Here is a 14,286-nt window from a genome sequence, read left to right as displayed (position 1 = left end):
ACACATTCTCCCACTGTCTGCATGGGTTTCCTCCGGGTGCTCCAGTTTCCTCCCACAGGCCAAAGATGTGCAGGTCAGGTGAATTGGCCATGTTAACTTCTTGTTAAAATTTTCAATTCAGAATGGTAAATGTTTCCCAAGTTATCTTCTACTTTGATAAACAAGAATCAAAGTTCAGTGGAAGAACACAAATTCCCTTACAAAGTTTGACAATTTGCAAGTGCTGAGCTTTGCTGCATTTGTTAATGTGTTTTATACTTCTCTTAAAATATTAAGAGAACAATAGCATCAAAAGATTTCAGACTGGCATAACACCAACTCTGCACTGAAGTCATACAGTTTTCACCAGTTAAACTTTGTTTACTTTTGCAGGTCTTGCCAGCATGCGAAATGGAAACAGACACAATTTGTTCAAATTTATGTTGCTCTCCATTCTCTTGTCCCACACAAGTATCTGATGGCGAAGAAGGCCCGTTTGCTGTCAATGATGTGCTTGCATTCAGTGGTGTAGCCTATGAGACAGGTGATGTTTTGGATTGCTGTTTCTAGTTGGTTGCTTTGCTAAATAATGATGTGCAGATTTCCCATCTTGGTACCAGTTCAGCAAAGAAGCTTGTCTTGCCCTTACAGGTATCCCAAATAAAGGAACTTTGGATTTCTGCTCTTTGAATAAGGGAACTCTTATTTTTCGTTTCATTGGCACTAGAATTCTGTTGATATTTTCTTCATACAATTTATCCTTAATATCAATACTCTTCCCTGCACTCAGATTGCTGTCTTCAGTCAAGTCTTGCCAGACTTGCTTTGGTGGTACCAGTATTTTGTCATTATTTTGGAATGCCTCCTTATTGCTGTCAGAACTTGATCTTTCTATACACAATTTGTTTTTACTGGTGTAGTCTTGTTGCAGTTTTTCTGGTGACTCAAACATGACACCTTTCGGAATAACCAGAGATCTTAGTCTTGTATTCGGGTGAATGAGCATTTTTTTGCATTTTGCCTTCTTCTGCATACATTCTTTTAGTGTTTCTGGAACTTGGATTTGCTTTAAATCATCAACTGGACTGAGGTATTGACAGAAGTATGCCTCACATGCCTTAGTTTTCACCACAGGGATAATAGTACAAGGTTTCAATCTGGCCACAAACTCTTGCAATTCCTGAAACGAGGAGTGATCTGAATAGGGAACCACATGCACATCTTTGTGGCAGACTCTTATTTTTCGGCTTGTGGGGATAATAGCAATAAGATTGAGAGTAGATTTGATAGATGCTTTCAAAACTATAAGGGGCCAGGACAGAGGAGAAAAGGGAAAACCGATCCTAGTGATAGAGGATAATGAATGAGATGGCAAATTTAAGGTAATTGGCAAAGCAAGCCATGGAGACCAGAGGAGAACTTCTTCAGACAGCAAGGAGTTAAGATCGAGAACACACAGCACAAGGAAATGGTGGAGGCAGGTTTGATTGTGACATTCAAAAAGGGACTTATATTAATATCTGAAAATTAACAAAATTTGGTGAGAAAGTGGGGGAATGGTACTAAGTGCATTCTAAAAGTGATGCAAACAACAGGCCTAATGGCCGCCTCCTGCTCTGCAACAATTCAGTGATTCAGTACTGAACTATTTTTTCCTGTGAGGTCACCTAAAGTCTGGGAAGTATAATGTGCAAACTCATATCTTCAGAACTTGACAACTAACAAAAGATTTCATTGCAAAAAAAACAAAATCTTTCCAACATTCTTCCACTTTCTGAAGTCACTAGCTGATACTAGAGAGCAACTTTAAAGATTCAGCATACCTTGTAGTATCCCACTTGAGCAGTCAGTCCATGTGTGGTGGAATATAAGGAGTTGACCTTTCACTTCCATCAGAAAGAAGAATGTACGACTGTTATTTGGGGGGGAGGGGGAAAGAAGCACTGTCTTATGCAACAAAAGTGAGGGTGACAGAAGGCTGCCCACACATCCCCAGTCTTCTTGGAGTAGTATCCTCTCCAGCACTCAGATTTGTGATTATTCACATTTCTTCTCCATGCTTCAATAGACAATAGGTGCAGGAGTAGGCCATTCAGCCCTTCGAGCCTGCACCGCTATTTAACATGATCATGGCTGATCATTCCTAATCAGTATCCTGTTTCTGCCTCATCTCCATAACCCTTGATTCCATTATCTTTGAGAGCTCTATCCAACTCTTTCTTAAATGAATCCAGAGACTGGGCCTCCACTGCCCTCTGAGGCAGAGCATTCCACACAGCCACCACTCTCTGGGTGAACAAGTTTCTCCTCATCTCTGTCCTAAATGGTCTACCCCGTATTTTTAAGCTGTGTCCTCAGGTTCGGTACTCACCCATCAGCGGAAACATGTTTCCTGCCTCCAGAGTGTCCAATCCTTTAATAATCTTATATGTCTCAATCAGATCCCATCTCAGTCTTCACTGCTCATAATCAAATACAAGCAACAGAAAATGTATTCTAAAACACTGGTGATGTGTATTCGTTCATTAGTTTTGACAGTAGGTTTCAATGACACTTCCTTTGTTCCTGATTATTGTTCCATCTCAACAAGATTAGAAACGTGATTCAGTAGGTCTAATGTATTTTTTGTTTGTAGTGTTAGCCTGCTGAAAGTAGTTGCAATGTGAATGTAACTTATTGAATATTGCAGGCAAAGTTATGGAGCAATTTAAATTGTGAAAACCAACCATTTGCTAAGTGTAAACTTGGCAACATCCATTTACTTTGCAAAGCTTTTAGTTTTCTCTATAACAAAAGAAAATTTTAATGCTGTGCTTGGGTCAGCTTTAACTGTATCGTTATACCAAGAATGAAGTGCCGTCTAATCCCAGTTTTTTTGCTATCTCACTTTTTGGTGTTATTCATTCATCTTGAATTTATTTGTGTTCTTCCTTATCAAGTGCTTTCAGTGCCCTGTATGTGGATTAAAGTTCTTGAAAGTTAAACTTTTTCCACAGTTAACACTGAGATTTAGCAGTGACAACCAAAGCACGTGCTTCCTCAAAACTCAAGAGGTGCAGCAGTGTTGATACAATTAGATTTTTTTATATTCAGTGTTTTTTTTTCTTATTGTTTGCTCAAAACATCAAAATCCAAAGATATTAAAATGTGTGGATTGTTTCAAATAGAAGATATTAGCATGGTAGCAAAGACTGCTTGTCAACTAACCAGGTTATCCCTCTCTCTCAATGTTGAGATTGTAAGTTGCATCTTGCTAAGAGGAAAAGATGCTCAAAGGTTTTCAAAGGGGAATGTTGATTTATGTGGGGTCAAAATAAGTGGATATCTCTGTAGTAAGTTAACAGGTGGAGTTGGAATAAGCAAGAAATCTATGAAATCTAACTCTGGATTACTATGCATGTATATGAATGCACGGAGTATAACTAATCGGATTGGGGAGTTACAGGCACAAGTTGCCTTGTGAGCTTACAATGTGATATTAGTGGAGATCTGGCTTAAGGAAGGGCAGATTTGGATTTGAGTTATTCCAAATTATATGGTGGTCAGAAAGGTGGAAGGGTTTCATTTTTTGGAGCAGGAGAGCATTGCATTTGTGAGGGTGAATGTTTCGGAGGGTTCAAGGAAAGAATGATTTTGCTAAAGGTAAGGAATAAGAAGGGTGCAATTATATTGCTTGGTTTAATGTATAGAATTGAATTAAACCAGCTTTAATGTCACATAGTTTACGTACAGTGAAAAGTTTGTAAGTCATCACTTCTGGTACCACTTTAGGTTCGAAGACAGACTCTTAAGTACAACTTCTTAAGGGGACAAAAAATTAGAAAAATAAAGATATTAAAAAGTACAGCATTGCAGTTCATATCTTTATTTTTCTAATTTTTTGTCCCCTTAAGAAGTTGTACTTAAGAGTCTGTCTTCGAACCTAAAGTGGTACCAGAAGTGATGACTTACAAACTTTTCACTGTACGTAAACTATGTGACATTAAAGCTGGTTTAATTCAATTCTATACATTAAACCAAGCAATATAATTGCACCCTTCTTATTCCTTACCTTTAGCAAAATCATTCTTTCCTTGAACCCTCCGAAACATTCACCCTCACAAATGCAATGCTCTCCTGCTCCAAAAAATGAAACCCTTCCACCTTTCTGACCACCATATAATTTGGAATAACTCAAATCCAAATCTGCCCTTCCTTAAGCCAGATCTCCACTAATATCACATTGTAAGCTCACAAGGCAACTTGTGCCTGTAACTCCCCAATCCGATTAGTTATACTCCGTGCATTCATATACATGCATAGTAATCCAGAGTTAGATTTCATAGATTTCTTGCTTATTCCAACTCCACCTGTTAACTTACTACAGAGATATCCACTTATTTTGACCCCACATAAATCAACATTCCCCTTTGAAAACCTTTGAGCATCTTTTCCTCTTAGCAAGATGCAACTTACAATCTCAACATTGAGAGAGAGGGATAACCTGGTTAGTTGACAAGCAGTCTTTGCTACCATGCTAATATCTTCTATTTGAAACAATCCACACATTTTAATATCTTTGGATTTTGATGTTTTGAGCAAACAATAAGAAAAAAAAACACTGAATATAAAAAAATCTAATTGTATCAACACTGCTGCACCTCTTGAGTTTTGAGGAAGCACGTGCTTTGGTTGTCACTGCTAAATCTCAGTGTTAACTGTGGAAAAAGTTTAACTTTCAAGAACTTTAATCCACATACAGGGCACTGAAAGCACTTGATAAGGAAGAACACAAATAAATTCAAGATGAATGAATAACACCAAAAAGTGAGATAGCAAAAAAACTGGGATTAGACGGCACTTCATTCTTGGTATAACGATACAGTTAAAGCTGACCCAAGCACAGCATTAAAATTTTCTTTTGTTATAGAGAAAACTAAAAGCTTTGCAAAGTAAATGGATGTTGCCAAGTTTACACTTAGCAAATGGTTGGTTTTCACAATTTAAATTGCTCCATAACTTTGCCTGCAATATTCAATAAGTTACATTCACATTGCAACTACTTTCAGCAGGCTAACACTACAAACAAAAAATACATTAGACCTACTGAATCACGTTTCTAATCTTGTTGAGATGGAACAATAATCAGGAACAAAGGAAGTGTCATTGAAACCTACTGTCAAAACTAATGAACGAATACACATCACCAGTGTTTTAGAATACATTTTCTGTTGCTTGTATTTGATTATGAGCAGTTCTACAAATAAGAACAAGTTTTAGGATTTTGCTATTCTCATTGTTGTTTGAAATTGGTAATCAGTAGTACACACAGACATTATAAAAATTTGATAATACAACACATTGTGTGACAATGAACATTAACTCTTTAGATATACCATATGGTCCGCCACCATTTGAATCGGCAATATCAAAGTTTACCTAGATCCAGAAACGTCAACATTATATGGATAAGTCTGTTTTCTCACTTTAGTTCCATCTGCATCTCTCAGCACCCAGGTACTTTCTTATATTTTTGCCTAGTTCCCACACCTCTGCTGAGTTAGTTTAAACCCTCCCCAGTAGCACTAGCAATACACCCTACATTTTACTTATTCCCAGCTCTGTTCAGAATCAACCCATTCAATTTAATCAAGTGCCACGTTCTCCCTTGCCAGTCCCAGAGTTCCAAAAATTCAAAGACTTCTCTCTCTTGCTTCATATTTCCAGCCACGTAATTGTTTGACTTAGCTTCCTATTTCTGTGCTCATGTGCATGTGGTACTGACAGTAATCCGGAGATTACAACTTTGGATACCTTGCTTGCTACCTCACTCCCTAAATTCTGACTGCAAAACCCCACTATCCTTCCTACCTATGCCATTAGTATAAATGTGGACCAGTCTTAACTCCAACACCAGAGGGGCAACAAACAATCCTGGAATCACACTAACAGCTGCAAAAATACTGGTCTGCTTGGCTATCAGTACTGCCCTTCTGTTCTTCTTTCTCTCCTCCTGTACAGTTGGGCCCCCATAGTGGCACAGGATTTGCTCATTACATTCCTCCAACGATATATCACCCTCAATGTTTCTCTTAGATTGCGTGGCGGTCACCCACTCTCTGTTTGCTCCTAACTTATGGTGTCAGCACAGCATTTGTTAGTAAAGCATTGTACCTAAAGATTACTTTTAAAGCATTTTCAAAATGAGGCTACCTCATGCAAAGTTATAATATAACCAAATATTGACATACTTGAATTGGCAACCAATGCCTGAAGGTAGTGAAGACAATCGATGCTAATCACATTGTTACACCATAAAGCAGCAAAACCAATGGCTACAAGGTGTGAACATTGTAAACATGAAATAAGTTGGATGAAAATTTGATTAATTCCATAGCAAAATGTTGTATGCTTCTCTCATACTCTTAGGTGTTATCATGTCATACATCAGGGATATCCTCAGTGAAAAGTGCACAGGTCTTAAGGATACTCATTAGGACCTAACATGTCGTTAAAGCAACAGGCATCAGGCTGTAACCAAACATCTAAACAGATGCACCAAGAGTGAAATGTAGTAAGTATTTCTAGTCAGAAGCACATTTATTTACACTATTGAGCAACTGGAAGAAACCAGACCTTTTTATAATTATCCAATGGCTCAAAAATAAACCTGAGATGTTTTCAGATATTAAAGAGTTAATTTGCTCTGCTGACCTGCAGGAAATTGGATGTCCCGAGGCTAGGATGGGATGTCGCTGACTTGCAGGTAGATTCTAAGGAAATCACATTCTCATCTTTTCAAAGCCATTTGCATGATCATTTCTTAGTTATTCAATCGCCATTTACATTGTCTTCTCCTATTTATTTTCATCCCCTATTCAGAAATCAATAAGAACATTACAGTTGGAATTTGACTACTCCCCTGCAGTTACAAAAAAACGATTTGCAACAGATTTGACCATTAAGGGATATAGAACATAGAAGAGTACAGCACAGAACAGGCCCTTCGGCCCACGACGTTGTGCCAAGGATTATTCCTAATCTAAAATAAAATAACCTAACCTATGCACTCCTCAATTCACTGGTGTCCATATGCATGTCCAGCAGTCACTTAAATCGACCCGAACGCCTCTGCTTCCACCACCACCGCTGGCAATGTATTCCATGCGTTCACAACTCTCTCAGTAAAGAACCTACTTCTGACGTCTCCTCTATACCTTCCCCCTAACACCTTAAAACTATGACCCCCTCATCCCAGTCAATCCTGCCCTGGGGAAAAGTCTCTGGCTATCGACTCTATCCATTCCTCTCATTATATACCTTGTATACCTCGATCAGGGCACCTCTCTTCCTCCTTCTCTCCAGAGAGAAAGGTCTGAGCTTAGTCAACCTCTCCTCACAAGACAAGCCCTCTAGTCCAAGCAGCATCATGGTAAACCTTCTCTGCACCCTCTCCAAAGCCTCTGTATCTTTCCTATAATAGGGCGACCAGAACTGGACACAATATTCCAAGTGTGGTCTCACCCTCACGGCTCTTAAACTTGATTCCCCTGTTAAGAAAACATATGGTGTTTTGGCTTTCATCAACCCTATCCACTTTGGGTGGCAACTTTGAGGGATCTATGCACTTAAACACCAAGGTCCCACTGTTCCTCTACACTGCCAAGAATCCTGTATTTAATCCGATATTCAGCATTCAAGTTTGATCTTCCAAAATGCATCACTTTGCATTTATCCAGTTTGAACTCCATCTGCCATTTCTCAGCCCAGCTCTGCATCCTATGTCATGCTGCAGCCTGCAATAACCCTCAATACTATCAATGGTACCTCCAACCTTTGTGTCATGGGCAAACTTACTTACCGACCCCTCAACATCCTCATCCAAGTCATTTATAAAAACCACAAAGAGCAGAGGATCAAGAACAGAGCCCTGCGGGACACCACTCACCACTGACCTACAGGCAGAATACATTCCATCTGCAACCACTCTCTGCCTTGTCAGCCAACCAATTCTGATTCCAGACAGCCAAATCTTCCTGTATTCCATATCTCCTGACTTTATGAATGAGCCTAGCATGGAGAACCTTACCCAAATGCCTTGCTGAAGTTCATATACACCACATCACTGCTGGACATTCATCGACTTGTCTCGTTACCTCCTCAAAGAACTCAACAAGATTTGAGGCATGACCTGCCCCTCACAAAGCCATGTTGACTGCCTTTACTCACACTATGCTTTTCCAAAGAGTCATTAATCCTGTTCCTCAGAATTCTTTCCAAATCCTTGCTGGCCACAGACATAAGACTGATTGGTCTGTAATTGCCAGGGATTTCCTTATTCCCTTTCTTGAAAAAGGGGAACAACATTTGTTTCCCTCCAATCCGACTCCCATGGAGAGTGAGGAAGCAAAGATCTTCGCCAGGGGCTTAGCAACCTCCTTTCTCATTTCTCGGGGCATCCTAGGATAAATATGGTCTGGCCCTGGGGAATCATCAATCTTAACATTTGCCAAACTTTCCAGCACATCAACTTCATTAATCTTGATCTGTTCAAGCCTATTTCCCAGCTCCTCAAAGTTCTCATTCACAACAATCCTTCGTGAAAACTGAAGCAAAAAAACTCATTCAGGGCTTCATCTATCTGCTCAGACTCCACACACAACTTCCCTACCTTCTCCCTGACCGGCCCTATCTTCTCCCTGATCATTGTCTTATTCCTCACGTATGAGTGAAATACCTTTGGATTCTCCCTAATCCTTCTTGCCAAGCCTTTTTTTTTTACCCCCTCCTGGCTCACCTCAGTCCATTTCTGAGCTCCTTTCTGGCAAGCCTGTAATACTCAAACTGTGCTAAACCCTTGCTTCCTCCACCTTGCTGCCTTCTTCCTTGTGATGAGAAGCTCCTCTGACCTCGTCATCCAAGACTCCTTACTCTTATCCCTTCTGAGGACAAGGTGTGGGGCCTGGTGCTGGGATCCCGGAGCGGGGAGGACTCGGGGCCGGGGGCCAGGGCTCGGTGCTGGGATCCTGAAGCGGGGAGGACTCGGGGCCGGGGGCCAGGACCCGGTGCTGGGATCGTGAAGTGGGGAGGACTCGGGGCTGGGGACCAGGGCCCACTGCTGGGATGCCGGGGAGGGTTTGAGAGAACTCGGGGCCCGGGAACTGCAGGGAGGGGCACTATCAGGAGCTGAAAGAACAGCTGCTGAACATTCGGTGCGTTGGCAACGAAACTGAAAAAGCTCAGCAGGTCAGCCTTTTAGTAAAGAGAAACAGAATTAGCCTTTGTTGAGAAGCAGGATGGGTTCAAATATCAGAGCATTGGAGCAGAGACAGAGAAAGTGAACTCCATGGTTAGCACTGCTGCCTCACAGCACCAGGGTTCCAGGTTCGATTCCAACCATGGGTGACTGTCTGCGTGGGTTTCCTCCGGGTGCTCCGATTTCCTCCCACAGTCCAAAGATGTGCAGGTTAGGTGAATTGGCCATTCTAAATTGCCCGTAGTGTAGGGTGCATTAGTTAGAGGGAAAAGGGGTTTGGGTGAGTTACTCTTCAGAAGCTCGGTGTGGACTTGTTGGGCTGAAGGGCCTGTTTCTACACTGTAGGGAATCTAATCTAATCTCAGATGAACAAATTTGTGCCTCATTCACAACAACTGCTCCTTCAGCAGTCTCCTCATGTCTGTTGTGCCCTCTCTGTGGAACAATTGCTCCCAATCTGTACTTCCCAACTCCTGTCTGATAGCGCCATGATTTCCTTTTCCCTAATTAAATATTTTCCCATGGTAACTGATTATTTGCATTACCTTGTTTCTGGGGATGAAGTGGTCACTGCATTGTGTCTTGAGTGGCATGTGACTGAGGGAATGGCTGGGGGTTATTTCGTGCGCATTACTGACAATGTAAAGATTTCGTATAAAGGAAGGACTGTTTCCTCTGTTCAGAGAGCTTCCCACAAGCATGGCGAGGAATGTTCAGGGTTTCTCCAAAGCTTATATTGTACTGTGCTTAATACATTTTGCTTGTTCACAGAAGTTGGCATTTGCAGTTGCATCAAGTGTGTAAGAATCTCAAGAAAAAAGAACTTAATAGTCTGTGCTCCTTTCTGAATCCTGCATGAACAGGCTTTTCTTTCACAAATACCACACATAGTTCAGAAGATGGAAACCTCGAGGATAATGACACCGCTGACATGGATGAAGATGATGCGTGTAATAATGGCATGTATGGGGTTGAGAGGGCTGAAGACGCAGTAGAAATGCATAAACTACTTGAGGACATCAATTCAGACACAATATATTAAGGTTTCTATGCATGTAAATAAATAGAAATGTAAAACCAAAATCAAGACATACCAGTGAGTTCTTAATTTCTGTTCAAAACTGAAGGCAGTAAATATAACTTCTAGGTAAATTCTTAGGGAAAAGGTGTTAACTATATTCAGAAAATTACAGTAATAATTTTTGTGCTACTGCAACATAATATTTAATGATTTAGAAGGTGGGGAGGCAAAATTCAACATAGCAAATCTCCCAGCTTGGGTACATCATCTGACAGAAACACGTGATGGTAGTAAACAAGAGACAAAGCTGGAAAGTGAGTCAGGGTGAGCATGATTACTTTTGCATTACCAGTTTATGACCTTCATAACTAAAGGCTTGTGGTAAGATAGCTGTCCTCAATGACATATTCTGCCACTGTTCACATCAACTACTCAACAAGAATCTGGATGTACACAAAGCACCTGTTGATAAAAATGAACTTTGAAGAAAGTCCATACATGATAAAATCCATCAGATATATCTCTGGAAAAGTAGACAGTATATCAGTACTCTCAAACTTTATCAATTGCTCTTCCCTCCTATCTGTTTTATTCAATCTTATAATGGGGCTTAGTTCTTTTAATCTGTCAGCTTTCATAAGGTTTCACAAATTAACACTTTAATCTTTTACTTCACTTTGCTGCACATAACCTTTTTTTATTTCATTACAGAAAATCAAGATACCAGGGTTCATTTCATTCTATAAAACGGAAGAATAAAATATTGAAAAAATATTTGAACTTCTTGTTAAAATTTTTAATTCAGAATGATAAATGTTTCCAACATTATCTTCTACTTTGATGACCAAGAATGGAGTGGAAGAACATAAATTCCCCTACAAAGTTTGATAATTTGCAAGTGCTGAGCTTTTGCTGCATTTGCTAATGTGTTTCAAAAGTTTTAACCAGTTTCGTATATATGCACTATCAGAGCCCACAAACTATTGGAAATAACCCACGAAATGAGAACCTGCATAATGGGCATTTGGGAACAAGAATAAATGCCCTTGTGCAAATTACCAAGTTGCAGGATTCCTGGAAAAATATCATACATTCATGTCATACCAATCGCCTATGACACTCTAATGCACTGTATTTTTCATAAGTGCTTTACTCTTTCTCTTAAAATATTGTTCAACAATAGCATCAAAAGATTTCAGACTGGCATAACACCAACTCTGCACTGAAGTCACACAGTTTTCACCAGTTAAACTTTGTTTACTTTTGCAGGTCTTGCCAGCATGCGAAATGGAAACAGACACAATTTGTTCAAATTTATGTTGCTCTCCATTCTCTTGTCCCACACAAGTATCTGATGGCGAAGAAGGCCCGTTTGCTGTCAATGATGTGCTTGCATTCAGTGGTGATAGCCTATGAGGCAGGTGATGTTTTGGATTGCTGTTTCTAGTTGGTTGCTTTGCTAAAAAATGATGTGCAGATTTCCCATCTTGGTACCAGTTCAGCAAAGAAGCTTGTCTTGCCCTTACAGGTATCCCAAATAAAGGAACTTTGGATTTCTGCTCTTTGAATAAGGGAACTCTTATTTTTCGTTTCATTGGCACTAGAATTCTGTTGATATTTTCTTCATACAATTTATCCTTAATATCAATACTCTTCCCTGCACTCAGATTGCTGTCTTCAGTCAAGTCTTGCCAGACTTGCTTTGGTGGTACCAGTATTTTGTCATTATTTTGGAATGCCTCCTTATTGCTGTCAGAACTTGATCTTTCTATACACAATTTGTTTTTACTGGTGTAGTCTTGTTGCAGTTTTTCTGGTGACTCAAACATGACACCTTTCGGAATAACCAGAGATCTTAGTCTTGTATTCGGGTGAATGAGCATTTTTTTGCATTTTGCCTTCTTCTGCATACATTCTTTTAGTGTTTCTGGAACTTGGATTTGCTTTAAATCATCAACTGGACTGAGGTATTGACAGAAGTATGCCTCACATGCCTTAGTTTTCACCACAGGGATAATAGTACAAGGTTTCAATCTGGCCACAAACTCTTGCAATTCCTGAAACGAGGAGTGATCTGAATAGGGAACCACATGCACATCTTTGTGGCAGACTCTTATTTTTCGGCTTGTGGGGATAATAGCAATTGTAGGGCACATTTGACTCCATTTGACCATGTTGAATCGGTTAATTTCATTCTGGTCTACGACTTGGATTCTTCCGGCTCCCACCTCTGAAGTGAAGACATTGCACAATCCCAAAAGCTGAAACATCTGAAGTCTCCGAGGACTCACCACAATCCAAGTTTTAAATATCATAGCCAGTTCTATTAATAATGATTCTTTGCCCAAGTTATACAGACCTGTAATTACAGACAGAACAACTGCTCAAATACAATGTGCTTAAGCAGGTAAAAGTGAAAAAAAAGGAAGAAAAGGCAAAAAACAAAGAAAAATCAAAAAAGAAATTGTGTGTACATATGTTCTTTCATAATCACCAAGATGTTCTAATAAACTCCACAATTAATTGTCTTTTAAGTATCGGTAACTATTGGAATACAAGAAATATGGCAGTCTCAAACAGCAATGAGATGACGCTAAGATAAAGACAATGTGCTGGAGAAACTCAGCAAGTTTAGCAGCATCTGTGGAGAGAAAAAAAAAGTTCATGTTTTGAATCCAGTGACCCTTCGAAGGGTAAAATGTTTTTCTCTCCACAGCTGTTGCCAGACCTATTGAGGCACTTCCTGTTTTTGTTTCAGAGACAGAAAAACAGATAAAACTTCACAATGCACAGCACTTTTGTGAGTTCCCTCAGTAAGGTTTCAGACTAGGTTAATGTGTTCAAAGTTTTGGAACTTGGCTTGAATCCATTACCTAATAACTTAGCAGCAAGAGTACTATCACTGAATATAATGAAAGGGTCTTTCCATAATGTCCAATCATGGAAAATACTTCCTATAATCATGGATGCGATTTTTCCATGTTCTACAAACGTTTCTATTACACCCTTTTAAATGAATTGCAAATTTGGAATCCATTTAAATGAGCATGAATCATTTAAGATGCCAGGACTCATTGAGAGTTTGGTGAATAAAGCATCCAGTATCCTAGGCTTTGTTAATGAGTGCACAGAGTACAAGAGCAAAGGCGTTATATTAAACTTGCATGATACATCCGTTTGGCCTTAGCTGGGGTATTAAGCTCAGCCCAAATGCCAGATTTCAGGAAAGATGGGAAAGCATTAAAGAGACACTCGAGAAAAGAATCTCAAGAATGTTCCAGGGATGAGGAACCTCAGTTGTGTGGTCTTATTTAAGTTGGGACTGTTTTCTGAAAGAGAAAGTTGACAGTAGATTTGATAGATGTCTTCAAAACTGTGAGGAGGCAGAACAGAAGAGAAAAGGAAAAACGGTTCCTAGTGTTAGAGGATAATGAATTAGATGGCAAATTTAAGGTAATTGGCAAAGCAAGCAACAGAGGCCAGAGGAAATGGCATGTAGTTAAGATCAAGAACGCACAGCGTAAGTATATGATGGAGGAAGGTTTGATTGTGACACTCGAAAAGGGAGTTAAAGTATTATCTGAAAAGGACAAATGCACAGAATTTGGTGAGAAAGTGGGGGAATGGTACTAAGTGCATTCTAAAAGTGGTGCAAACAACAGGCCTAATGGCCGCCTCCTGCTCTGCAACAATTCAGTGATTCAGTACTGAACTACCAACTATTTTTTCCTGTGAGGTCACCTAAAGGCTGGGAAGTATAATGTGCAAACTCATATCTTCAGAACTTGACAACTAACAAAAGGATATCATTGCAAAAAACAAAATCTTTCCAGTATTCTTCCACTTTCTAAAGTCACTAACTGATACTATAAAGCAACATTAAAGATTCAGGAGACCTTCCAGTATCTCACTTGAGCAGTCAGTCCATGTGTGGTGGAATATAAGGAGTTGACCTTTTTACTTCCATCAGAAAGAAGGATGTACGATAGTTAGTTTTGGAGCGGGGGGGAGTGAGAGAGGGAGAGAGGGAGAGAGAGAGGGAGAGAGAGGG

General features: G+C 39.9%; 1 protein-coding gene across 6 annotated transcripts in view; it reads right to left on the bottom strand.

The window, feature by feature from the left end:
* Positions 1–285: 285 nt before the first annotated feature.
* Positions 286–14,286, bottom strand: part of dclre1b (DNA cross-link repair 1B) — a 44,958-nt gene continuing 30,957 nt past the window's right edge. For 4 of the 6 annotated variants that reach the window (XM_043716978.1, XM_043716976.1, XM_043716977.1 and 1 more), the window contains exon 5: positions 10,384–12,594. In XM_043716978.1, coding sequence (XP_043572913.1) covers positions 11,357–12,594 — 1,238 coding nt within the window. In that variant the 3' untranslated portion in view covers positions 10,384–11,356. Of the gene's footprint in view, positions 1,190–10,378; positions 12,595–14,286 lie in introns of those variants that run through there. The other 2 variants (XM_043716980.1, XM_043716981.1) reach the window with 2 other exon arrangements.

This window comes from Chiloscyllium plagiosum, chromosome 26 (assembly GCF_004010195.1).
Source record: "Chiloscyllium plagiosum isolate BGI_BamShark_2017 chromosome 26, ASM401019v2, whole genome shotgun sequence".
Lineage (NCBI taxonomy): Eukaryota > Metazoa > Chordata > Chondrichthyes > Orectolobiformes > Hemiscylliidae > Chiloscyllium > Chiloscyllium plagiosum.
The sequence above is the reverse complement of the archived record's forward strand: the minus strand, read 5'-3'. Positions and strand labels throughout refer to the sequence as shown.